This window comes from Triturus cristatus, chromosome 8, assembly GCF_964204655.1.
Source record: "Triturus cristatus chromosome 8, aTriCri1.1, whole genome shotgun sequence".
In the NCBI taxonomy this organism is placed as follows: domain Eukaryota; kingdom Metazoa; phylum Chordata; class Amphibia; order Caudata; family Salamandridae; genus Triturus; species Triturus cristatus.
Genome location: NC_140591.1, coordinates 42,458,966 through 42,483,404, shown reverse-complemented (window position 1 = coordinate 42,483,404; position 24,439 = coordinate 42,458,966). Strand labels below are relative to the sequence as shown.

Genomic DNA, 24,439 nt, shown 5'->3' with positions numbered 1-24,439 from the left:
TTTTGGGCGAAAAAAAAATAAAAAAATAAAAATATATGTATTATATTATTATTGCGATTTTTTTTTTATTGGGGCCCATCTCCAGCTAAGGGGGAAAACCTGAAATGTTACCCGAAGCGGAGCTCCATTGCCCTGGGTAGAAGTAGTGCCATGGTCCCCTTGAACCAAAATGCCAACAAAAGAATAAATAAATAAATTAAAAAAAAAGTACTAAAACAGGTGCTTAGAGGCCCAGAGGGTCCCGAAATCGGTCACGATCGATCACAAAAAAAATGAGGATCCCACACCCCATGGCCCTGCATGGGAACTCTATTTTACTGACTATTAAGCCCCCACGGAGTGGGGGCTTACAGCGCCCGAGCGGGAGACAAAAGTTAGAGTTAGCGCGGCCGATCCGCCGCCCGGCCATCTGGTCGCTCAGCTCCGAGGGCCATCTGGTCGCGCAACTCGGCGACCAGATGGCCGGCCGCGCTCCCGGCGCGGCTAACTCTAACCTTTGTCCCTCGTCCGTGTTCTGTAAGCCCCCACTACGTGGGGGCTTAATAGTCGAGGGAGAAATGACCGGCCCTGGGCCGGGCCAAACTCGCCTTGGGTCCCCAATACAGGGCTCTAGGATGGCGGGCCCCTGGGCCGGCCTATACCCGCCTTAGGTCCCCAGTTCAGGGCTCCAGGATGGCGGGCCCCTGGGCCGGGCTATACCCGCCTTAGGTGCCCAGTACAGGGCTTCAGGATAGCGGCCCCATGGGCTGGACTGGGATGAACGCGCCCCTGGACCCCCATGCCGGGGCTCCAGGAAGGCACCCTGGCCCCGGGACAGTGCCTTGCATGGCAGGGTGGCTGCGGAGAATTTCCCCTGATGCACCCCTCACTCGACCCGCTGTGGGCCTAGAAAGCAGCCCTAGCGCATAGACACAGCTCTCCCATGACATCGTGGTCGGCTCTTAAAAGAGCCTTTGGGTTTTGTTTTGTTTTTTCCGTGGGCAAGCCGAGTGTTTACCCGCCGAATCCGTAGAGGGTGCGACCCTGACGCTTCAGGGCGTAGACCACATCCATGGCGGTGACGGTCTTCCTCTTGGCGTGCTCGGTGTAGGTGACGGCGTCCCGGATCACGTTCTCCAGGAAAACCTTCAACACCCCGCGGGTCTCCTCGTAGATGAGGCCGGAGATGCGCTTGACCCCGCCACGGCGCGCCAGGCGGCGAATGGCTGGCTTGGTGATGCCCTGGATGTTGTCCTGGAGCACCTTGCGGTGCCTCTTGGCGCCGCCTTTGCCGAGCCCCTTCCCTCCTTTACCGCGTCCAGACATGGTCTCCTGTCGGTGCTGTGACTGAGCAGAAATGAGGGCCGCGGCCAGCGGCGGCTGCTTATATGGAGGAGCTGTGCCGGACCAGCTAGGGCGCTGCAAGCGGCCCACGTGACTCAAAGGATGGCGAGGGAGCCCGCCCCGGACCGCCCTCTGCAGGGAGCGGGGGCTGGAGCGGCCGTTGCCGTTTGAAAAAGAGCGCGCTCCCAGCCGCCTCTTTGTCGTGGGCTCTGCAGCTGCCGCCGGGGCATAGATCACAGTCAAGCACACACACACGCGCCTCCCTTCCCGGGCCCCCACTCGTCACCGCGGCCCGCCTAACCATGGCGCTCGGTGCCCGCTCCCACCATGAACAGAAGGCTCTGAAAAGTGTTAATGGAGCAAACAGGTTAACGGCCTCGCCGGCAGCACCCAGCTGTGTGCGGCCGCCCGCCACCCCGTAACACTGTCCACATGTCACGCCCGGTTGTGGCAAGTCTGTAAACTGCCCCTATTAAAATGTACATTTTTTTTTTTTTTACAAAAACATTATTATTGTGGGCCTCAAGCTAGGTTTTGGGACGGGGGCAAGATCTACGTGTACGTCCGAGGGCTTGTGCATGCCCTCCTATGTAGCGACGGTGCGGGCGCTGCCGCAACTATGAAGCCGCCAGAGTAACACCTTGGCCACGGATACGCTCTTTGATGGAGTCTGTGGTTGGCCCTGAAAAGAGCCTTTGTGTTTAGGGTGCGTTTCCACGGTGGTCTGCGGGCCTTTACTTGCTTGCTTTGCCCCCTGCCTTGTGGCTCTCGGTTTTCTTGGGCAGCAGCACGGCCTGGATGTTGGGCAGGACTCCTCCCTGGGCGATGGTGACTCGGCCCAGCAGCTTGTTCAGCTCCTCGTCGTTGCGGATGGCCAGCTGGAGGTGTCTGGGGATGATGCGGGTCTTTTTGTTGTCCCGGGCCGCGTTGCCGGCCAGCTCCAGGATCTCAGCGGTCAGGTACTCCAGGACTGCAGCCAGATAGACTGGGGCACCGGCGCCCACCCTCTCGGCGTAGCTTCCCTTGCGGAGCAGCCTGTGCACACGGCCCACGGGGAACTGGAGCCCGGCTCTGGAAGAGCGTGTCTTGGCCTTAGCGCGGGCCTTTCCTCCTTGCTTTCCGCGTCCAGACATGGCGATCGATGCAGGGGCTCACTCACACAACAGAGAGAATAGTACTGCTGTTCTCGTCAGTGTGTCTTGTTTTCGCCTGTCAGATTCCATCTGACAGCGGTGAGTTTTTGGATACCGAGGCGATAGCCTCATTACTCCACATTCATTTTTGAGTTTTTTAGTCGCTGTTTCGGTTGTCTTATTGATGTGACGCTTTGTCACAGTTGAGGTTGGATCACAAGGTCAGCGCTGTGAAAGGCCGCAGGTTGCGGTCAATATGGTTTGCGGAGGTGTCAGCAAGTTTAGTCGCAGAGTCTTGTATTCGTCTGCCAAATGTCTTCTGGCGGTGATGAGCTTTTGATGGCTGCCGCGGCGGTTGCCTTCTGACAGTGATGAGTTTTGGGTACCTGCCGGGGCGATTTGCCCTCAGGCAGTGATGGGTTTTTGGATGCTGTGTTGTTGTTTCAGTTTCACAAGTTTAGCGCTTCGATGGGCCTCGGGTAGCGGTCAAATGGGTTTGTCGAAATGTCTGCAAGTTTCCTGATCAGTGGGTTATCTTTTTGATCCAGTCCTTTGTAGAATGTCATGTTGAGTTTGCGGAGATGGTCGTCCAACATCTCAACGCCTAGGTCTCTGTGGAGGTCTGCTGTTCTTGTGAAGAGTGGAGCACCTGCTGCGATCCGTAAGGCCCTGCTCTGTAGTCTCTGCAGGTCTTTCCGAAGCTGCGGGCGGCAGCCACTCCAAACTGGCGCAGCGTACGTCATAGTTGGCCGGATTATTGCGGTGATTACTCGCACCTTGCTCTGCAAGGGCATCGACTTGGTCTTCAGGAGTGGGTATAGTGCAGACAGTTTTGTTGCTGCTTTCTGGCAGGTCTTCTCTATGTGGTTTCTCCATGTGAGTTTAGAGTCCAGAGTCACCCCCAGGTAGGAGCTGCTGTTTTCCCATTTGATCTCATCCCCATTGAGGAGGATCGCTGGGTGTTTTCTGTTCAGCTTCCTGGTGAATAGTGTTGCTGTGGTTTTGCTAGTGTTCAGGGTGATCTGCCAGTCGCTGTACCATTCGGAGAGTCTGCTGAGTGATGCCTCAAGGTTCTTAGCCACTTCCTGTTCGCTGAAGGATTGGGAGATGACTGCTGCATCATCGGCGTAGAGAGCCAGATCTGTCTTCTTTAGGTCCGTGGGGATGTCGTTTGTGAATATGTTAAAGAGGAATGGTCCTAGGATTGATCCCTGGGGCACTCCAGCAAGGATTGGGCGTGGCGTTGAGCATTCGTCTCGTACCGCCACGTGAAAGGTCCGTTTTGACAGGTAGCTAGACAGCAGTTTAATCAGGTAGCTTGGAAACTTGAGCTTGATAAGTTTGCAAAGCAGTCCCTCATGCCATACTCGGTCGAATGCTTTGGCTACATCCAGAAAGACTATTCCAGTGGACTTGTTGATGTTGAATCCATGGCTGATGATGTCCACAACTCTGAGGAGTTGGTGATTTGTCGAGTGGTCTTTCCGGAACCCAAACTGTTCTTTGGCGAGGAGGTTTTCGCTTGTCACAAAGTCCACAAGGCGGGCAAGGATAACTTTTTCGAAGAGCTTTGATAGGCCAGATAGCAGACTTATAGGGCGGTAATTTGCAGGATCTCGTAATGGTTTCCCAGCCTTGGGGAATACGATGACTCTTGCTTCTTTCCAGGCTTTAGGGAAATACTGGTGCTGCATGCAGGCGTTGAATATCTCAGCAAGGTGGTCCACTGCAGCGTCTGGGAGCATCTTGATGGCTTGGTTGACTATTCTGTCCTTTCCAGGTGCTTTGCCGTTTTTTAGTGTCTTTACCAGGGCCGATAACTCGCCTGTGGAGCATTCCTCAATGTTTGCAGCTTCGGTTTCTGGTGGGTGCTCCCGGTGGTGCTTAGCGACCTCTTGCTCAACTTCTGCTGCCAGTTTGCTAGCCTGGTTAGGCCTGAAGGATGCCTCCAACGTGTCAGCAAAGACCTCAGCCTTGTCCCTGTTGCTGCATGCCAGGTGAGTCTTCCCTTGTATCGGTGGGTTTGGGTCCTTCTTTCCCGTCAAGCGTCGGGTCATTTTCCAGAGAGAGTTGTCCGAGTCCTTTAAGTTAGCCGTAGCTGCTTCCCACTTTTCACCTCTGTGCTGGCTTATTTGCATCTTCAGCTGTCTTGTCAGCTCGTTGTATTTCTTCAGCAGGTCGGGGGTGCGATTCCTTTGCCACTCTCTCCGGGCTCTGTTCTTGTCAGCAATCGACTGCTTGATGCCCTTCGGGAGGTCGTAGATGGAGCAGCGTTGGGGTTTCTGCTCGGGAACGCTGCGCTCGATGGCAGTGTGGACTGCAGCTGTGAAGTGGTGAACCGCCTGGTCAATGTCTTCAATGCAGCGTAGGGGACCAGGGGCCAGTGTCTCCTCCAGGCTTCTCTTGTAGAGGCTCCAGTCTGCCTTCTTGTAGTTGTGTCTGGTGCCCTGTTGCTGGTCTTCAAGCACGTCGCCAACTGTGATCAACACTGGGTTGTGGTCGGACGTCAGTGCAGTTAGGGTTTCCAACTCCATAGACTGGGAGAGATTCTTCATGACGACGATGTCCAGAACGTCCGGTTTATGCAGTGCAGGGCCTGGGTAGTGTGTCGGTTGAGTTGGGCCAGCCACTACAAAGTCCTCCTTCTTTGAGTGGGCAAGTAGAGCGTGTCCTTTGCTGTTTGCCACGCGAGAGTTCCAGCACTGGTGCTTGGCATTTAGGTCTCCGCCAATTAATGTTGGGATGCGGGGATCCAATAAAGCATCCAAGTCCTTTGGGCTTAGCTTGCCTGGGGGTGAGTAGGCGGCAATCAGCCGTAGGGGGCCTGCAGATGTCTGGATCTGTATGCCAGTTGCTTCAACGCTCCCCACTGGTGGTAGTGAGATCTCGTGGTGCTTCACTTTTGTGCTGACAATCACCGCTGTTCCTCCGCCCTTGGCTCCGGTGGTGCGATCTGTGCGGTACACCCTGTGGTTTGCTAAGTTGAGCTTCTGGCTTCCTTGGAGATGGGTCTCGGAGATAAGCGCTATGCTCACATCCATGGTTTCCATCAGGTGCAGGAGTTCTGCAGTTTTCTTCTGAATGCTGTTAGCATTCCACATCAAGAAGAGGGAGTTTCTTTTAGATTTTGCTGCCATTGTGTGTGTTTTCTTCGCCGTGGAAAAGTCCGGCGATGAGAGTCGCCACCATTGTCACCACAGGGTGGATGTTCATGTCTGCGACTGTTTTCGCAATCTTCGTGATGAGTTCCTGCCAGTTGATGGCTGAGCCTATTTCACAGGATGGTGCTGGGGCAGGTGGTTGTGGTGGCGTTGGTGGTGGTGGTGGGCTGTTCTGTTTGGGTCCTGTTACTTCTGCGTATGTTCTTCCATCCACACGCGCGTCGCTAGGGCTGTTGGTTGGATTGCCAGTTGGGGTCCTGTGAGCCAATGCAGGTTTGGAGCTCTTCCTTTGTCCCTGATCTGCCGCAGTTGAGTGAGGGGAAGTCTTTTGTGGTTGGGGCGGTTTGCGCGGTCCATCCTTCTTTGCCTTCTGCAGGTAGGGACAGCCGCGGTAGCTTGCTGGGTGGGGTCCTGTGCAGTTAGCACATATTGCTGGTTCGGTTTCACGGTTCCTAGTGCATTGGTTAGAGGTGTGCTCGCCTCCACAGCGTACGCACTTTGGCTTCTGGTGGCAGAAAGCAGAGGTGTGCCCCAAGCGCTGGCAGTTGTAGCACATGACCGGTCCTCGTTTCCCTCTAGGTGCTTCTGTGGTGACAGTGCAACTGCAGAGCCGTGTGACTGATGAGAGGTCCGCTGGCTTCCCATCCTTGCTTGCCGACAGGGTTACCACAAAGAGGGGGAACTTCTTATTCTTGTCCGCTGGAGAGACGATCTGCGTTATATTTTTCACTGGAAGTCCAAGTTCCGCTAAGTCCTCAGTGATGTGCCCAAGGGATGCGTTTGCTGGGAGCCCGCGTATTACAAAGCGCTGAGCTTTTGCAGTGGTCAGTGAGAAGGTGTGGTACTCCATTTTCTGGACTGTAAGCATGTTGGTCACGCTCCTGTAGTCGTCCGGTGTGGTGAGCATGATCTTGGCGTGGTCCTGCCGGGGCTTGATTGTGAAGGGGGAGATGCAGTGTTCGACCAGTAGCTCCACGAGGTCCTTGTGGGTGGCCAAGTTCTTAAGGATGATGGGAGGGATCCGTTGTCGCTTTGGCGGACCTGAAGAGGTCCCGGGTTCGGATGCAGTGTTGTCCTGGGCGTCATTGTCCTGGGCGCTCTGGAGAACCAAGTAGCGGTTTGAGGTTGGAATCGTGTTGTGTGTGGGGGGTGCGCGGGCAAGCTTTGGTGCTTTTTCTGGCGAGTTAGGGCTCGTTTCACGTACTCTCTTTGCCTTGGTCTTCCATTCCATGTCGTCTTCGGTGTTGTCTGGTTGAGCCGTGACGTCGGACTCCATGGTTGGTGCTGCTTGGTGGGGGGAGCTAGAGGACAAGGGCCGAGCTTTTGGGGTTCAGCCGCACAGGGTATGAACTCTCAGTCCTGGGAGAGAGGGCGGAGCGGGTTAGACCGCGAGTCTCCCGCCGAGAATCGGGGCGCGAAAGAGTTTCAAGCAATCACGCAAGGAGCAAAAATTGATGAGTCTCAGTACAAAATTAATTAATCAAGCAGAGCGCTTAGCTGGTAAAATGCAATCTGAGTAAAAATCAATCAAGCAGGGCACATAGGTGATGAATTGCAATCTGAATACAAATCAATCAGGCAGAGCACGTAAGTTGCAATGTGAATGTAAAATCAGTCTAGCAGAGCGCATAAATGATAAAATGCAATCAGGGTGAAAATCAATCAATCAGAGCGCATAGGTGATAAATACAATCTGAATACAAATCAATCAGGCAGAGCACGTAAATTGCAGTCTGAAAGTGAAATCAGTCTAGCAGAGCGAATAAATGAGAACTTGCAATCTGAATAAATCTAAGTCAAACAGAGAGCATCAATAACGCATTGTAACCAGTTTATAAAAAGAAACTCAAGCTGCAGCAGTTTAAGTAAGCAATTAAGCTAAAAACGACATACAGGATAAGTAAATCAAGAAAGCGGGGCCAATCTATCGCTAAGGATAGAAAATGGCGCTTACCAGGTCGACTTACTGGCTGGCTGCGAGCAGGAATCACGGGGGTCAGTCCTCAGGCCTTCTCTGCAGCTGGGAGCGTCGCTGATGCAGAAATCACCGGAGATCCGATCCACCGATTTCACCGATGCAGGAAGGTCCGCGGTCCGATCGTCACTGAGGTGGCGCTGGCAAGATGGCCTCGAGGAGCGTCGGATCATCGTCGTCGCAGGCGCAGGCACAGGTTACATCCGGTCATGGTCAAATCTCTCTCGAATCTGTGAAATGAAAATCATCTCGAATGAAATGAGTACTGCTGTTCTGCGGGACTCCGGCGATATAAAGACTTCGGGCGCTTCTGATTGGTTGACAGCTAGGCTCTGATAGTTCTTCTCATTGGAGGGAGGAGGGCTTCCTTTTCACCAATCAAAGTTCCAGTACCGCATTACAAAGGGAAGTGGGGGCCCTGCCTGAGCCTGCCAATGAGACGGGAGAGCAGAGAAGCAGCTACTTTACACGGCCAGCCTATAAATACAAGTGCCGGGCTCGCCTGCCTTATTTCTCTCGGCTCCACAGGAAGCGGTGCAGATTGTCGACCATGCCTGAACCAGCCAAGTCCGCGCCGGCTCCCAAGAAGGGCTCCAAGAAAGCGCTCTCCAAGCCGCCCAAGAAGGACGGGAAGAAGCGCAAGAGGAGCAGGAAGGAAAGCTATGCTATCTACATTTACAAAGTGATGAAGCAGGTGCACCCGGACACCGGCATCTCCTCCAAGGCCATGGGCATCATGAACTCCTTCGTGAACGACATCTTCGAGCGCATCGCCGGGGAGGCTTCCCGCCTGGCCCACTACAACTCGCGGCGCACCATCACCTCCCGGGAGATCCAGACCGCAGTGCGTCTGCTGCTGCCCGGAGAGCTGGCCAAGCACGCCGTGTCCGAGGGCACCAAGGCCGTCACCAAGTACACCAGCGCCAAGTAAGGCTTCGAGGCGCATCCCCAACTAACACAACGGCTCTTTTAAGGGCCACTCACGTCCTCCCCTAAGAGCTAATGTGCTTCATTTATGACCGGAGAAAGAAGTGTTTTAAACGGTAATGTTGAGCGCACAAGACCCGCTCTCACGGGGCTTGCTGCAGACCGAGGGACGATGGAGCAGGCAACCCGTTTTAATAAGCATGTTTATATGAATGAGCCCTCTTTGGGACCAAGTGTCACACAAGCACTGTAATGTAACGATGACGTTAAATAAAGCCCACGCGGAACTCGCACGGCTGCCCCCGGGCTTATTGTTTCCTGCGACCAGTTTTAGTGTGTGCGGGTGTCACGTTGTGTTTGTACTTTAACCCCTTCCATGCTGCGCAGATTCCGCCGCTGTGCTGACGGAATCTTGCGCGGGCGTGGTCATGACGGAACGGTTCCGTCATGAGCACAGCTCAACCGTGGCTCATGACGGAACCGTTCCGTCATGAGCACCGAAGGGGTTAAGACCAGGGGCAACGGCTAACATCCGCCCCAGGGCAAAGGCTCCCGAAATCGGGACACATAAACCCGATGTACAGATGCCCCACAGCGCTGGCTTGTGACCAGCGGATCCCAGCACGACCCTCTACCCAAACAAAGCGCTTTATTAATTGAAGAGGTGGCTGTGCACACCGAGTGCTCGGATTTCCCAGTGCCGGTATAAGTTTCCCAGTGCCGGTATAAGTTTCCCAGTGCCGGTATAAGTTACCCAGTACTCGGGGTACTCTCAGCCAGCCCACCCACCCACACCTGTAGAACATGGCAGATAAGAGAAGCTCGTAGGTGACAGGGTGGTGGCCCTTAAAAGAGCCGTTGTGGTGGTTGTTCGGGTCGGTGTCTCCTTAGGCCCTCTCGCCTCGGATACGACGGGCCAGCTGGATGTCCTTGGGCATGATGGTCACCCTCTTGGCGTGGATGGCGCACAGGTTGGTGTCCTCGAAGAGCCCGACCAGGTAGGCCTCGCTGGCCTCTTGCAGGGCCATGACGGCGGAGCTCTGGAAGCGCAGGTCGGTCTTGAAGTCCTGGGCGATCTCCCTCACCAAGCGCTGGAAGGGCAGCTTGCGGATGAGGAGCTCGGTGGACTTCTGGTAGCGGCGGATCTCGCGGAGAGCCACAGTGCCGGGTCGGTAGCGGTGAGGCTTCTTGACTCCACCGGTGGCAGGGGCGCTCTTGCGGGCAGCCTTGGTGGCCAGCTGCTTGCGAGGCGCTTTGCCGCCGGTGGACTTGCGGGCTGTCTGCTTGGTGCGGGCCATGGCGGGAGCGGTCTCTCTCAACGACGAGCGAGGAAGAATGGAGTTCGAGCAGGCAAGAGCCCTATTTATGCACTCGAAGACGGAGGGCTGCTCTGGTTGGCTGAAGCGACCGCCCCAGGTTTGAAAACAGCCCGCGGTGTGCAACGATTGGCTACTCAACCGGAGGCTGTAGCCTGCCTCTCCAATGAGCTGTGGAGAAAAAGACACCCTCCGATTGGACGATGTACGTTGGAGCCGAAGCCCGCGCTTCGGTCAACCTTTGTCTCCGTGTCCATCCACTCATTTGTAGTCACACGAACCACTCGCCCCCGATCAACTGGGCGAGGAGACCAGGATGTTTTAAGTGTACCGCCCTTGGTCACCCTGGAACACGCCGCCGTTGACTGCGCTCGATTTCACGTTCACAATCGTCTGCTTTATGCAGACACCACTTCGAGTCTGCCCGGATACAGTGAAAGCACCAAGGCACACGTTATCTCACATTTATTATAAACTGAGGTCTAATAACTCCCAGACCCCCTTCTTTCTTTGTTATAAAGATTCCAATCCACGCAGCACCAAAAGAGCCGTTCATATGACCAAGATCACACACGGCACTCGCGTGTGTAAAGGTGCGCTAGGGATTTACTGTGCCGTTTATTATTATTGAGAAGTGTGCACGCGGGGTGAAAGGGTGGGGGTGAACAAGCTCTCTTCTAGACCGGGTGGATGGCTCTTAAAAGAGCCGTTGTGTTTGCAGTGTCTCGGTGCAAGCCCTTACTTCTTCTTGGGCGCTGCCTTCTTGGGCTTGGCTGCTTTGGGCTTGGCTGCCTTGGGTTTGACTACCTTGGCAGGGCTTTTCTTGGCCACTTTGGGCTTCGCCGCCTTGGCTTTCGCTGGGCTCTTGGCAGCCTTCTTGGCGGGGGCAGCCTTGGGCTTCTTGGGGCTCTTTGCTGCCGCTGGCTTCTTGACCTTCTTCGGGCTCTTCTTGACCCCCGCGGGAGCCTTTTTGGGCTTCTTGGCAGCAGGGGCAGCTTTCTTGGCCGCTGGTTTCTTGGTCTTGGCGGCCGCCTTCTTGGCCGCCTTCTTGCCCTCCAGCTGCTTCTTGTTCACCTTGAAGGATCCGGAGGCCCCGGTGCCCTTCAGCTGGGCCAGGGCGCCTTTGCTGACCAGGCTCTTGACGGAGGCCTTGACCCGGCTCTTGTTCTTGTCCACATCGTAGCCCTCGGCGATCAGCCCCTTCTTCATGGCCGACAGGGAGACTCCCTTCCTCTCGGCAGAGGCGGTCACCACCTTCAAGATCAGATCGGCCACGCTGGGGCCGGAAGGCTTCTTGGCCTTGGAGGCCCCCGCTGTCTTCTTCTGCTGCTTCTTCTTGGGGGCGACCTCAGCGGGAGGCGCCGCGGCGGCTGGAGCGGTTTCGGCCATTGCAATGCAAGTCTCGGCGCGGGCGCTGTCACAGAACAGAAATGTCCCTCTCGGCCCGAGCCCCGTGAATATATACAGGGAGGAGCCAGCCTCTGATTGGTCGCGAGCAGACAGGGCTCTGCGAGGCACACTCGGCTCTCTGCTCCGAGCTGACTTTTGTGTTTCCTACCTTCCGATTATCCACGTTTTAAAGCACAATCAGTTAAACACGCGCTTCCACACATGTATGACCAGGAGCCCAGCTTCGGCCCTCTCCCGGGCCTGCCCCCGTTTCGGATCCACCCCTCGTCCCTGGCTTGTGATCCGCGGGGAGACTCGGCGCTCCCCCGACGGCGGACGCCTCCATGCCTGAAATCCCGGGCTCCCGGCCCCTTTTCCCCGGTCCACTCTCGCCTCCTGCGGCCGGGAGCGGCGGCCCGCGGGAGGGAGGGGGCTCCTGCAGGGAGCGGGCCCTGCGGCGTCACAGTGGGGCTGCGGGGGCCGCGGGGAGCGCGTTCTGGAACGGGCCGAAGTAACACAGGGCTCCGCCGGCCGAGCGCGGGGTGGAAACAATGCCAGGGAGCCCCCAGCCCGGCGCCTGCACCCTCGGCTGTGGCACCCACGGCTGGGGGGGGCGCAACCGGAGGCCTTTTACAAGCAGCGGGGCACGGCCCTGGCTCCGGCCTCGCATGCATCACCAGGCGGCCGTGTGCTGGCAGCTTCACATGCAGGCAGAGGGCATTCACTGCCGAGCGCCGAGCCAGAGGAGGCGGGCGCAGACTAAATAAAATAAATACAGTGACACAACGAAGGAAGGCGGCCGAGTTAGGCCTACATGTTTAAAAACACCCCAAGTGAGAGCAGAGGGTGGGAATGCACCTGAAATGGAGACCCCCAGTACCGGCATGGAGGCACTCTACTGAGCTGATTTTTAAAGCTGGAGCTAGGTGTACGTCTGAGGTGACATCTGTAGACAGAGTGAGTTACTGTATGTCAGACGCTGAGCCTATGACCGGGGGGAGGCCCACTGCGGAACTGAATAGTACAGTACAGAGTGAGGCATGTGACTACAACTGTTCTACTGAGCCCTATCGCTGGAGTGGGGACCACTCCTGAATCCAATGGTATATCACGAGGGAGACCTGAGACCAGAAATGATATTCTGCGCCCTGTAGCCTAATCGAGGCCTGCTGCTAATTTGGACGGAGGTAGGGGAAGAAAACAGAACACTTCACATAGTCCAGAACGTACATGAACACCAGTCCCAGTATCAGATCTTAGCCTTCAGGATCTCCGGCCCATCCCTAGCTTCCAGGTACCTGTTTTAGTAATATGTGTGACATTTGGAGGTGTACAGCTTCAAGGGGATGAAGTTGCACCTTCTACACAGGGTTGAGGAGCTCCGCGCAGGGTGAGATTTCAGGGTTCATGCCTGGCTGGAGGTGTGAAAACAAAACACTCCACATAGTCACACCTCCATCCAGGGGTGAACCCTGAAATCTCACCCTGCGCGGAGCTCCATGACCCTGGGTAGAAGGTGCGACTTCATCCCCTTGAAGCCTAACACCTACAAATGTCACAAGTATCAGTACAACTGGTGCCAGGAGGCTGGAAGTAGGCCCAAGGCCTTGCAGGCCATATTCTGATACTGTAAAGGAGCTAAATACACTTTCCTGAGAATGTGAGGTGTTTTATTTTCACACCAACAGCCAGGGGTGAACCCTGAATTCTCACCCTGCGCGGAGCTCCATAACCCTGGGTAGAAGTTGCGACTTCATCCCCTTGAAGCCTAACACCTGCAAATGTCACCAGTATCAGTAAAACTGGAGTCTGGAGGCTGGAAACACACCCAAGGCATTGCAGGTCCTATTCTGATACTGTAAAGGAGTTAAATACACTTTACTGAGGATGTGAAGTGTTTTGTTTTCACACCACCAGCCAGGGGTGAACCCTGAATTCTCACCCTGCGCGGAGATCCATAACCCTGGGTAGAAGGTGCGACTTCATCCCCTTGAAGCCTAACACCTGCAAACGTCACAAGCATCAGTAAAACTGGTGCCTGGATGCTGGAAACACACCCAGGGCCTTGCAGGCCTTATCCTGATACTGTAAAGGAGTTAAATACACTTTCCTGAGTATGTGAAGTGTTTTGTTTTCACACCTTGAGCCAGGGGTGAACCCTGAAATCTAACCCTGCGCGGAGCTCCATGACCCTGGGTAGAAGGTGCGACTTCTTCCCCTTGAAGCCTAACACCTGCAAATGTCACCAGTATCAGTAAAACTGGTGTCTGGAGGCTGGAAACACACCCAAGGCATTGCAGGCCCTATTCTGATACTGTAAAGGAGTGAAATACACTTTCCTGAGTATGTGAAGTGTTTTATTTTCACACCTTGAGCCAGGGGTGAACCCTGAAATCTAACCCTGCGCGGAGCTCCGTGACCATGGGTAGAAGGTGCGACTTCTTCCCCTTGAAGCCTAACACCTGCAAATGTCACAAGCATCAGTAAAACTGGTGCCTGGATGCTGGAAACACACCCAAGGCCTTGCAGGCCTTATTCTGATACTGTAAAGGAGTTAAATACACTTTCCTGAGTATGTGAAGTGTTTTATTTTCACACCTCCAGCCAGGGGTGAACCCTGATATCTCACCCTGCGCGGAGCTCCATACCCTTGGGTAGAAGGTGCAACTTTATCCCCTTGAAGCCTAACACCTGCAAATGTCACAAGTATCAGTAAATTGGTGCCAGGAGGCTGGAATTAGGCCCAAGGCCTTGCAGGCCTTGTTCTGATACTGTGAAGGAGTTAAATACACTTTACTGAGTATGTAAAGTGTTTTGTTTTCACACCAACAGCCAGGGGTGAACCCTGAATTCTCACCCTGCGCGGAGCTCCATAACCTTGGGTAGAAGGTGCAACTTCATCCCCTTGAAGCCTAACACCTGCAAATGTCACCAGTATCAGTAAAACTGGTGTCTGGAGGCTGGAAACACACCCAAGGCCTTGCAGGCCTTATTATGATACTGTAAAGCAGTTAAATACACTTTCCTGAGTATGTGAAGTGTTTTATTTTCACACCTCAAGCCTGGGGTGAAGCCAGAAATCTCACCCTGCGCGGAGCTCCATGACACTGGGTAGAAGGTGCGACTTCATCCCCTTGAAGCCTAACACCTGCAAATGTCACAAGTATCAGTAAAACTGGTGCCAGGAGGCTGAAAGTAGGCCCAAGGCCTTGTAGGCCTTGTTCTGATACTGTAAAGCAGCTAAATACACTTTCCTGAGTATGTGAAGTGTTTTATTTTCACACCTCAAGCCTGGGGTGAACCCTGAAATCTTACCCTGCGCGGAGCTCCATAACCCTGGGTAGAAGGTGCGACTTCATCCCCTTGAAGCCTAACACCTGCAAATGTCACAAGTATCAGTAAAACTGGTGCCTGGAGGCTGGAAACACACCCAAGGCCTTGCAGGCCTTATTGTGATACTGTAAAGCAGTTAAATACACTTTCCTGAGTATGTGAAGTGTTTTATTTTCACACCTCCAGCCAGGGGTGAACCCTGAAATCTTACCCTGCGCGAAGCTCCATGACCCTGGGTAGAAGGTGCGACTTCATCCTCTTGAAGCCTAACACCTGCAAATGTCACAAGTATCAGTAAAACTGGTGCCAGGAGGCTGGAAGTAGGCCCAAGGCCTTGCAGGCCTTATTCTGATACTGTAAAGGAGCTAAATACACTTTCCTGAGTATTTGAAGTGTTTTATTTTCACACCTCCAGCCAGGGGTGAAGCCTGAAATCTTACCCTGCGCGGAGCTCCATAACCCTGGGTAGAAGGTGCGACTTCATCCCCTTGAAGCCTAACACCTACAAATGTCTCAAGTATCAGTAAAACTGGTGCCTGGAGGCTGGAAACACACCCAAGGCCTTGTAGGCCTTATTCTGATACTGTAAAGGAGCTAAATACGCTTTCCTGAGTATGTGAAGTGTTTTATTTTCACACCTCCAGCCAGCGGTGAACCCTGAAATCTTACCCTGCGCAAAGCTCCTTAACCCTGGGTAGAAGGTGCGACTTCATCCCCTTGAAGCCTGACACCTGCAAATGTCACAAGCATCAGTTAAACTGGTGCCTGGATGCTGGAAACACACCCAAGGCCTTGCAGGCCTTATCCTGATACTGTAAAGGAGTTAAATACACTTTCCTGAGTATGTGAAGTGTTTTGTTTTCACACCTTGAGCCAGGGGTGAACCCTGAAATCTAACCCTGCGCGGAGCTCCATACCCTTGGGTAGAAGGTGCGACTTGATCCCCTTGAAGCCTAACACCTGCAAATGTCACAAGTATCAGTAAAACTGGTGCCAGGAGGCTGGAAGTAGGCCCAAGGCCTTGCAGGCCTTATTCTGATACTGTAAAGGAGTTAAATACACTTTCCTGAGTATGTGAAGTGTTTTATTTTCACACCTCCAGCCAGGGGTGAACCCTGATATCTCACCCTGCGCGGAGCTCCATACCCTTGGGTAGAAGGTGCAACTTTATCCCCTTGAAGCCTAACACCTGCAAATGTCACAAGTATCAGTAAATTGGTGCTAGGAGGCTGGAACTAGGCCCAAGGCCTTGCAGGCCTTGTTATGATACTGTGAAGGAGTTAAATACACTTTACTGAGTATGTAAAGTGTTTTGTTTTCACACCAACAGCCAGGGGTGAACCCTGAATTCTCACCCTGCGCGGAGCTCCATAACGCTGGGTAGAAGTTGCGACTTCATCCCCTTGAAGCCTAACACCTGCAAATGTCACCAGTATCAGTAAAACTGGTGTCTGGAGGCTGGAAACACACCCAAGGCATTGCAGGTCCTATTCTGATACTGTAAAGGAGTTAAATACACTTTACTGAGAATGTGAAGTGTTTTGTTTTCACACCTTGAGCCAGGGGTGAACCCTGAAATCTAACCCTGCGCGGAGCTCCATGACCCTGGGTAGAAGGTGCGACTTCCTCCCCTTGAAGCCTAACACCTGCAAATGTCACAAGGATCATTAAAACTGGTGTCTGGAGGCTGGAATTAGGCCCAAGGCCTTGCAGGCCTTGTTCAGTTACTGTGAAGGAGATAGATACTCTTTACTGAGTATGTGAAGTGTTTTGTTTACACACAAACAGCCAGGGGTGAACCCTGAATTCTCACCCTGCGCAGAGCTCCATAACCCTGGGTAGAAGGTGCGACTTCATCCCCTTGAAGCCTAACACCTGCAAATGTCACAAGCATCAGTAAAACTGGTGCCTGGATGCTGGAAACACACCCAAGGCCTTGCAGGCCTTATTCTGATACTGTAAAGGAGTTAAATACACTTTCCTGAGTATGTGAAGTGTTTTATTTTCACACCTCCAGCCAGGGGTGAACCCTGATATCTCACCCTGCGCGGAGCTCCATACCCTTGGGTAGAAGGTGCAACTTTATCCCCTTGAAGCCTAACACCTGCAAATGTCACAAGTATCAGTAAATTGGTGCCAGGAGGCTGGAATTAGGCCCAAGGCCTTGCAGGCCTTGTTCTGATACTGTGAAGGAGTTAAATACACTTTACTGAGTATGTAAAGTGTTTTGTTTTCACACCAACAGCCAGGGGTGAACCCTGAATTCTCACCCTGCGCGGAGCTCCATAACCTTGGGTAGAAGGTGCAACTTCATCCCCTTGAAGCCTAACACCTGCAAATGTCACAAGTATCAGTAAATTGGTGCTAGGAGGCTGGAAGTAGGCCCAAGGCCTTGCAGGCCTTGTTCTGATACTGTGAAGGAGTTAAATACACTTTACTGAGTATGTAAAGTGTTTTGTTTTCACACCAACAGCCAGGGGTGAACCCTGAATTCTCACCCTGCGCGGAGCTCCATAACCCTGGGTAGAAGGTGCGACTTCATCCCCTTGAAGCCTAACACCTGCAAATGTCACAAGCATCAGTAAAACTGGTTCCTGGATGCTGGAAACACACCCAAGGCCTTGCAGGCCTTATTCTGATACTGTAAAGGAGTTAAATACACTTTACTGAGAATGTGAAGTGTTTTGTTTTCACACCTTGAGCCAGGGGTGAACCCTGAAATCTAACCCTGCGCGGAGCTCCATGACCCTGGGTAGAAGGTGCGACTTCCTCCCCTTGAAGCCTAACACCTGCAAATGTCACAAGGATCATTAAAACTGGTGTCTGGAGGCTGGAATTAGGCCCAAGGCCTTGCAGGCCTTGTTCAGTTACTGTGAAGGAGATAGATACTCTTTACTGAGTATGTGAAGTGTTTTGTTTACACACAAACAGCCAGGGGTGAACCCTGAATTCTCACCCTGCGCAGAGCTCCATAACCCTGGGTAGAAGGTGCGACTTCATCCCCTTGAAGCCTAACACCTGCAAATGTCACAAGCATCAGTAAAACTGGTGCCTGGATGCTGGAAACACACCCAAGGCCTTGCAGGCCTTATTCTGATACTGTAAAGGAGTTAAATACACTTTCCTGAGTATGTAAAGTGTTTTGTTTTCACACCAACAGCCAGGGGTGAACCCTGAATTCTCACCCTGCGCGGAGCTCCATAACCTTGGGTAGAAGGTGCAACTTCATCCCCTTGAAGCCTAACACCTGCAAATGTCACAAGTATCAGTAAATTGGTGCTAGGAGGCTGGAAGTAGGCCCAAGGCCTTGCAGGCCTTGTTCTGATACTGTGAAGGAGTTAAATACACTTTACTGAGTATGTAAAGTGTTTTGTTTTCACACCAACAGCCAGGGGTGAACCCTGAATTCTCACCCTGCGCGGGGCTCCATAACCCTGGGTAGAAGGTGCGACTTCATCCCCTTGAAGCCTAACACCTGCAAATGTCACAAGCATCAGTAAAACTGGTTCCTGGATGCTGGAAACACACCCAAGGCCTTGCAGGCCTTATTCTGATACTGTAGAGGAGTTAAATACACTTTGCTGAGTATGTGAAGTGTTTTATTTTCACACCTCCAGCCAGGGTTGAACCCTGATATCTCACCCTGCGCGGAGCTCCATACCCTTGGGTAGAAGGTGCAACTTTATCCCCTTGAAGCCTAACACCTGCAAATGTCACAAGTATCAGTAAATTGGTGCCAGGAGGCTGGAATTAGGCCCAAGGCCTTGCAGGCCTTGTTCTGATACTGTGAAGGAGTTAAATACACTTTACTGAGTATGTAAAGTGTTTTGTTTTCACACCAACAGCCAGGGGTGAACCCTGAATTCTCACCCTGCGCGGAGCTCCATAACCTTGGGTAGAAGGTGCAACTTCATCCCCTTGAAGCCTAACACCTGCAAATGTCACAAGTATCAGTAAATTGGTGCTAGGAGGCTGGAAGTAGGCCCAAGGCCTTGCAGGCCTTGTTCTGATACTGTGAAGGAGTTAAATACACTTTACTGAGTATGTAAAGTGTTTTGTTTTCACACCAACAGCCAGGGGTGAACCCTGAATTCTCACCCTGCGCGGAGCTCCATAACCCTGGGTAGAAGTTGCGACTTCATCCCCTTGAAGCCTAACACCTGCAAATGTCACAAGCATCAGTAAAACTGGAGTCTGGAGGCTGGAAACACACCCAAGGCATTGCAGGTCCTATTCTGATACTGTAAAGGAGTTAAATACACTTTACTGAGTATGTGAAGTGTTTTGTTTTCACACCACCAGCCAGGGGTGAACCCTGAATTCTCACCCTGAGCGGAGCTCCATAACCCTGGGTAGAAGGTGCGACTTCATCCCCTTGAAGCCTAACACCTGCAAATGTCACAAGCATCAGTAAAACTGGTGCCTGGGTGCTGGAAACACACCCAAGGCCTTGCAGGCCTTATCCTGATACTGTAAAGGAGTTAAATACACTTTCCTGAGTATGTGAAGTGTTTTGTTTTCACACCTTGAGCCAGGGGTGAACCCTGAAATCTAACCCTGCGCGGAGCTCCATTACCCTGGGTAGAAGGTGCGACTTCTTCCCCTTGAAGCCTAACACCTGCAAATGTCACCAGTATCAGTAAAACTGGTGTCTGGAGGCTGGAAACACACCCAAGGCATTGCAGGCCCTATTCTGATACTGTAAAGGAGTGAAATACACTTTACTGAGTATGTGAAGTGATTTGTTTTCACACCTTGAGCCAGGGGTGAACCCTGAAATCTAACCCTGCGCGGAGCTCCATGACCCTGGGTAGAAGGTGCGACTTCCTCCCCTTGAAGCCTAACACCTGCAAAGGTCACAAGCATCAGTAAAACTGGTGCCTGGATGCTGGAAACACACCCAAGGCCTTGCAGGCCTTATTCTGATACTGTAAAGGAGTTAAATACACTTTCCTGAGTATGTGAAGTGTTTTATTTTCACACCTCCAGCCAGGGGTGAACCCTGACTTCTCACCCTGCGCGGAGCTCCATAACCCTGGGTAGAAGGTGCGACTTCATCCCCATGAAGCCTAACACCGGCAAATGTCACAATTATCAGTAAAACTGGTGCCTGGAGGCTGGAAACACACCCAAGGCCTTGCAGGCATTATTCTGATACTTTAAAGGAGTTAAATACACTTTACTGAGTATGTAAAGTGTTTTGTTTTCACACCAACAGCCAGGGGTGAACCCTGAATTCTCACCCTGCGCGGAGCTCCATAACCTTGGGTAGAAGGTGCAACTTCATCCCCTTGAAGCCTAACACCTGCAAATGTCACAAGTATCAGTAAATTGGTGCTAGGAGGCTGGAAGTAGGCCCAAGGCCTTGCAGGCCTTGTTCTGATACTGTGAAGGAGTTAAATACACTTTACTGAGTATGTAAAGTGTTTTGTTTTCACACCAACAGCCAGGGGTGAACCCTGAATTCTCACCCTGCGCGGAGCTCCATAACCCTGGGTAGAAGGTGCGACTTCATCCCCTTGAAGCCTAACACCTGCAAATGTCACAAGCATCAGTAAAACTGGTTCCTGGATGCTGGAAACACACCCAAGGCCTTGCAGGCCTTATTCTGATACTGTAGAGGAGTTAAATACACTTTGCTGAGTATGTGAAGTGTTTTATTTTCACACCTCCAGCCAGGGTTGAACCCTGATATCTCACCCTGCGCGGAGCTCCATACCCTTGGGTAGAAGGTGCAACTTTATCCCCTTGAAGCCTAACACCTGCAAATGTCACAAGTATCAGTAAATTGGTGCCAGGAGGCTGGAATTAGGCCCAAGGCCTTGCAGGCCTTGTTCTGATACTGTGAAGGAGTTAAATACACTTTACTGAGTATGTAAAGTGTTTTGTTTTCACACCAACAGCCAGGGGTGAACCCTGAATTCTCACCCTGCGCGGAGCTCCATAACCTTGGGTAGAAGGTGCAACTTCATCCCCTTGAAGCCTAACACCTGCAAATGTCACAAGTATCAGTAAATTGGTGCTAGGAGGCTGGAAGTAGGCCCAAGGCCTTGCAGGCCTTGTTCTGATACTGTGAAGGAGTTAAATACACTTTACTGAGTATGTAAAGTGTTTTGTTTTCACACCAACAGCCAGGGGTGAACCCTGAATTCTCACCCTGCGCGGAGCTCCATAACCCTGGGTAGAAGTTGCGACTTCATCCCCTTGAAGCCTAACACCTGCAAATGTCACAAGCATCAGTAAAACTGGAGTCTGGAGGCTGGAAACACACCCAAGGCATTGCAGGTCCTATTCTGATACTGTAAAGGAGTTAAATACACTTTACTGAGTATGTGAAGTGTTTTGTTTTCACACCACCAGCCAGGGGTGAACCCTGAATTCTCACCCTGAGCGGAGCTCCATAACCCTGGGTAGAAGGTGCGACTTCATCCCCTTGAAGCCTAACACCTGCAAACGTCACAAGCATCAGTAAAACTGGTGCCTGGGTGCTGGAAACACACCCAAGGCCTTGCAGGCCTTATCCTGATACTGTAAAGGAGTTAAATACACTTTCCTGAGTATGTGAAGTGTTTTGTTTTCACACCTTGAGCCAGGGGTGAACCCTGAAATCTAACCCTGCGCGGAGCTCCATTACCCTGGGTAGAAGGTGCGACTTCTTCCCCTTGAAGCCTAACACCTGCAAATGTCACCAGTATCAGTAAAACTGGTGTCTGGAGGCTGGAAACACACCCAAGGCATTGCAGGCCCTATTCTGATACTGTAAAGGAGTGAAATACACTTTACTGAGTATGTGAAGTGATTTGTTTTCACACCTTGAGCCAGGGGTGAACCCTGAAATCTAACCCTGCGCGGAGCTCCATGACCCTGGGTGTAAGGTGCGACTTCCTCCCCTTGAAGCCTAACACCTGCAAAGGTCACAAGCATCAGTAAAACTGGTGCCTGGATGCTGGAAACACACCCAAGGCCTTGCAGGCCTTATTCTGATACTGTAAAGGAGTTAAATACACTTTCCTGAGTATGTGAAGTGTTTTATTTTCACACCTCCAGCCAGGGGTGAACCCTGACTTCTCACCCTGCGCGGAGCTCCATAACCCTGGGTAGAAGGTGCGACTTCATCCCCATGAAGCCTAACACCGGCAAATGTCACAATTATCAGTAAAACTGGTGCCTGGAGGCTGGAAACACACCCAAGGCCTTGCAGGCATTATTCTGATACTTTAAAGGAGTTAAATACACTTTCCTGAGTATGTGAAGTGCTTTATTTTCACACCTCCAGCCAGGGGTGAACCCTGATATCTCACCCTGCGCGGAGCTCCATAAGCCCGGGTAGAAGGTGCGACTTTGTCCCCTTGAAGCCTAACGCCTGCAAATGTCACAAGTATCAGTAAATTAGTGCCAGGAGGCTGGAATCAGGCCAAAGGCCTTGCAGGCCTTGTTCTGTTACTGTGAAGGACTTAAATACTCTTTACTGAGTCTGTGAAGTGTTTTGATTTCACATCTCCAGCCAGGGTTGAAACCCGAAATCATACCCTGCGCGAAGGTCCATAACCCTGGGTAGAAGGTGCAACTTCATCCCCTTGAAGCCTAACACCTACAAATGGCACAAGTATCAGTAAAACTGGTGCCAGGAGGCTGGAAGTAGGCCCAAGGCCTTGCAGGCCTTATTCTGATACTGTAAAGCAGCTAAATACACTTTCCTGAGTATGTGAAGTGTTTTATTTTCACACCTCCAGCCAGGGGTGAAGCCTGAAATCTCACCCTGCGCGGAGCTCCATGACCCTGGGTAGAAGGTGCGACTTCATCCCCTTGAAGCATAACACCTCCAAGTGTCACAAGTATCAGTACAACTGGTGCCTGGAGGCTGGAAACAAACCCAAGGCCTTGCAGGCCTTGTTCTGATACTGTAAAGGAGTTAAATACACTTTCCTGAGTAAGTGAAGTGTTTTATTTTCACACTTCCATCCAGGGGTGAACCCTGAAATCTCACCCTGCGCGGAGCTCCATAACCCTGGGTAGAAGGTGCGACTTCATCCCCTTGAAGCCTAACACCTGCAAATGTCACAAGTATCAGTAAAACTGGTGCCTGGAGGCTGGAAACACACCCAAGGCCTTGCAGGCCTTATTGTGATACTGTAAAGCAGTTAAATACACTTTCCTGAGTATGTGAAGTGTTTTATTTTCACACCTCCAGCCAGGGGTGAACCCTGAAATCTTACCCTGCGCGAAGCTCCATGACCCTGGGTTTGAAGGTGCGACTTCATCCCCTTGAAGCATAACACCTCCAAGTGTCACAAGTATCAGTACAACTGGTGCCTGGAGGCTGGAAACAAACCCAAGGCCTTGCAGGCCTTGTTCTGATACTGTAAATGAGTTAAATACACTTTCCTGAGTAAGTGAAGTGTTTTATTTTCACACTTCCATCCAGGGGTGAACCCTGATATCTCACCCTGCGCGGATATCCATAACCCTGGGTAGAAGTTGCGACTTCATCCCCTTGAAGCCTAACACCTGCAAATGTCACCAGTATCAGTAAAACTGGAGTCTGGAGGCTGGAAACACACCCAAGGCATTGCAGGTCCTATTCTGATACTGTAAAGGAGTTAAATACACTTTAATGAGTATGTGAAGTGTTTTGTTTTCACACCACCAGCCAGGGGTGAACCCTGAATTCTCACCCTGAGCGGAGCTCCATAACCCTGGGTAGAAGGTGCGACTTCATCCCCTTGAAGCCTAACACCTGCAAAAGTCACAAGCATCAGTAAAACTGGTGCCTGGGTGCTGGAAACACACCCAAGGCCTTGCAGGCCTTATCCTGATACTGTAAAGGAGTTAAATACACTTTCCTGAGTATGTGAAGTGTTTTGTTTTCACACCTTGAGCCAGGGGTGAACCCTGAAATCTAACCCTGCGCGGAGCTCCATGACCCTGGGTAGAAGGTGCGACTTCTTCCCCTTGAAGCCTAACACCTGCAAATGTCACCAGTATCAGTAAAACTGGTGTCTGGAGGCTGGAAACACACCCAAGGCATTGCAGGCCCTATTCTGATACTGTAAAGGAGTGAAATACACTTTACTGAGTATGTGAAGTGATTTATTTTCACACCTCCAGCCAGGGGTGAACCCTGAAATCTTACCCTGCGCGGAGCTCCATGACCCTGGGTAGAAGGTGCGACCTCATCCCCTTGAAGCATAACACCTCCAAGTGTCACAAGTATCAGTACAACTGGTGCCTGGAGGCTGGAAACAAACCCAAGGCCTTGCAGGCCTTGTTCTGATACTGTAAAGGAGTTAAATACACTTTCCTGAGTAAGTGAAGTGTTTTATTTTCACACTTCCATCCAGGGGTGAACCCTGAAATCTCACCCTGCGCGGAGCTCCATAACCCTGGGTAGAAGGTGCGACTTCATCCCCTTGAAGCCTAACACCTGCAAATGTCACAAGTATCAGTAAAACTGGTGCCTGGAGGCTGGAAACACACCCAAGGCCTTGCAGGCCTTATTGTGATACTGTAAAGCAGTTAAATACACTTTCATGAGTATGTGAAGTGTTTTATTTTCACACCTCCAGCCAGGGGTGAACCCTGAAATCTTACCCTGCGCGAAGCTCCATGACCCTGGGTAGAAGGTGCGACTTCATCCCCTTGAAGCATAACACCTCCAAGTGTCACAAGTATCAGTACAACTGGTGCCTGGAGGCTGGAAACAAACCCAAGGCCTTGCAGGCCTTGTTCTGATACTGTAAATGAGTTAAATACACTTTCCTGAGTAAGTGAAGTGTTTTATTTTCACACTTCCATCCAGGGGTGAACCCTGAAATCTCACCCTGCACGAAGCTCCATGACCCTGGGTAGAAGGTGCGACTTCATCCCCTTGAAGCCTAACAC

At 52.1% G+C, this 24,439-nt stretch overlaps 2 protein-coding genes across 2 annotated transcripts in view; both read right to left on the bottom strand.

Moving 5' to 3' along the window:
* Positions 1-934: 934 nt before the first annotated feature.
* LOC146799953 (uncharacterized) overlaps positions 935-24,439 on the bottom strand; it is a 73,923-nt gene continuing 50,418 nt past the window's right edge. Inside the window, exons 3-5 of the mRNA XM_085620865.1 lie at positions 9,489-9,831; positions 8,546-8,558; positions 935-1,308 (exon numbers count right to left, since the gene is read on the bottom strand). Of these exons, the coding sequence (XP_085476991.1) occupies positions 994-1,308; positions 8,546-8,558; positions 9,489-9,831 (671 nt within the window). The 3' untranslated portion in view covers positions 935-993. The remainder of the gene's footprint in view (positions 1,309-8,545; positions 8,559-9,488; positions 9,832-24,439) is intronic.
* Positions 9,823-11,533, bottom strand: LOC146799954 (histone H1.3-like). The gene has a single exon (XM_085620864.1). It carries the CDS (start codon positions 11,222-11,224, stop codon positions 10,574-10,576), a length of 651 nt encoding a protein of 216 aa, XP_085476990.1. The 5' UTR covers positions 11,225-11,533; the 3' UTR covers positions 9,823-10,573.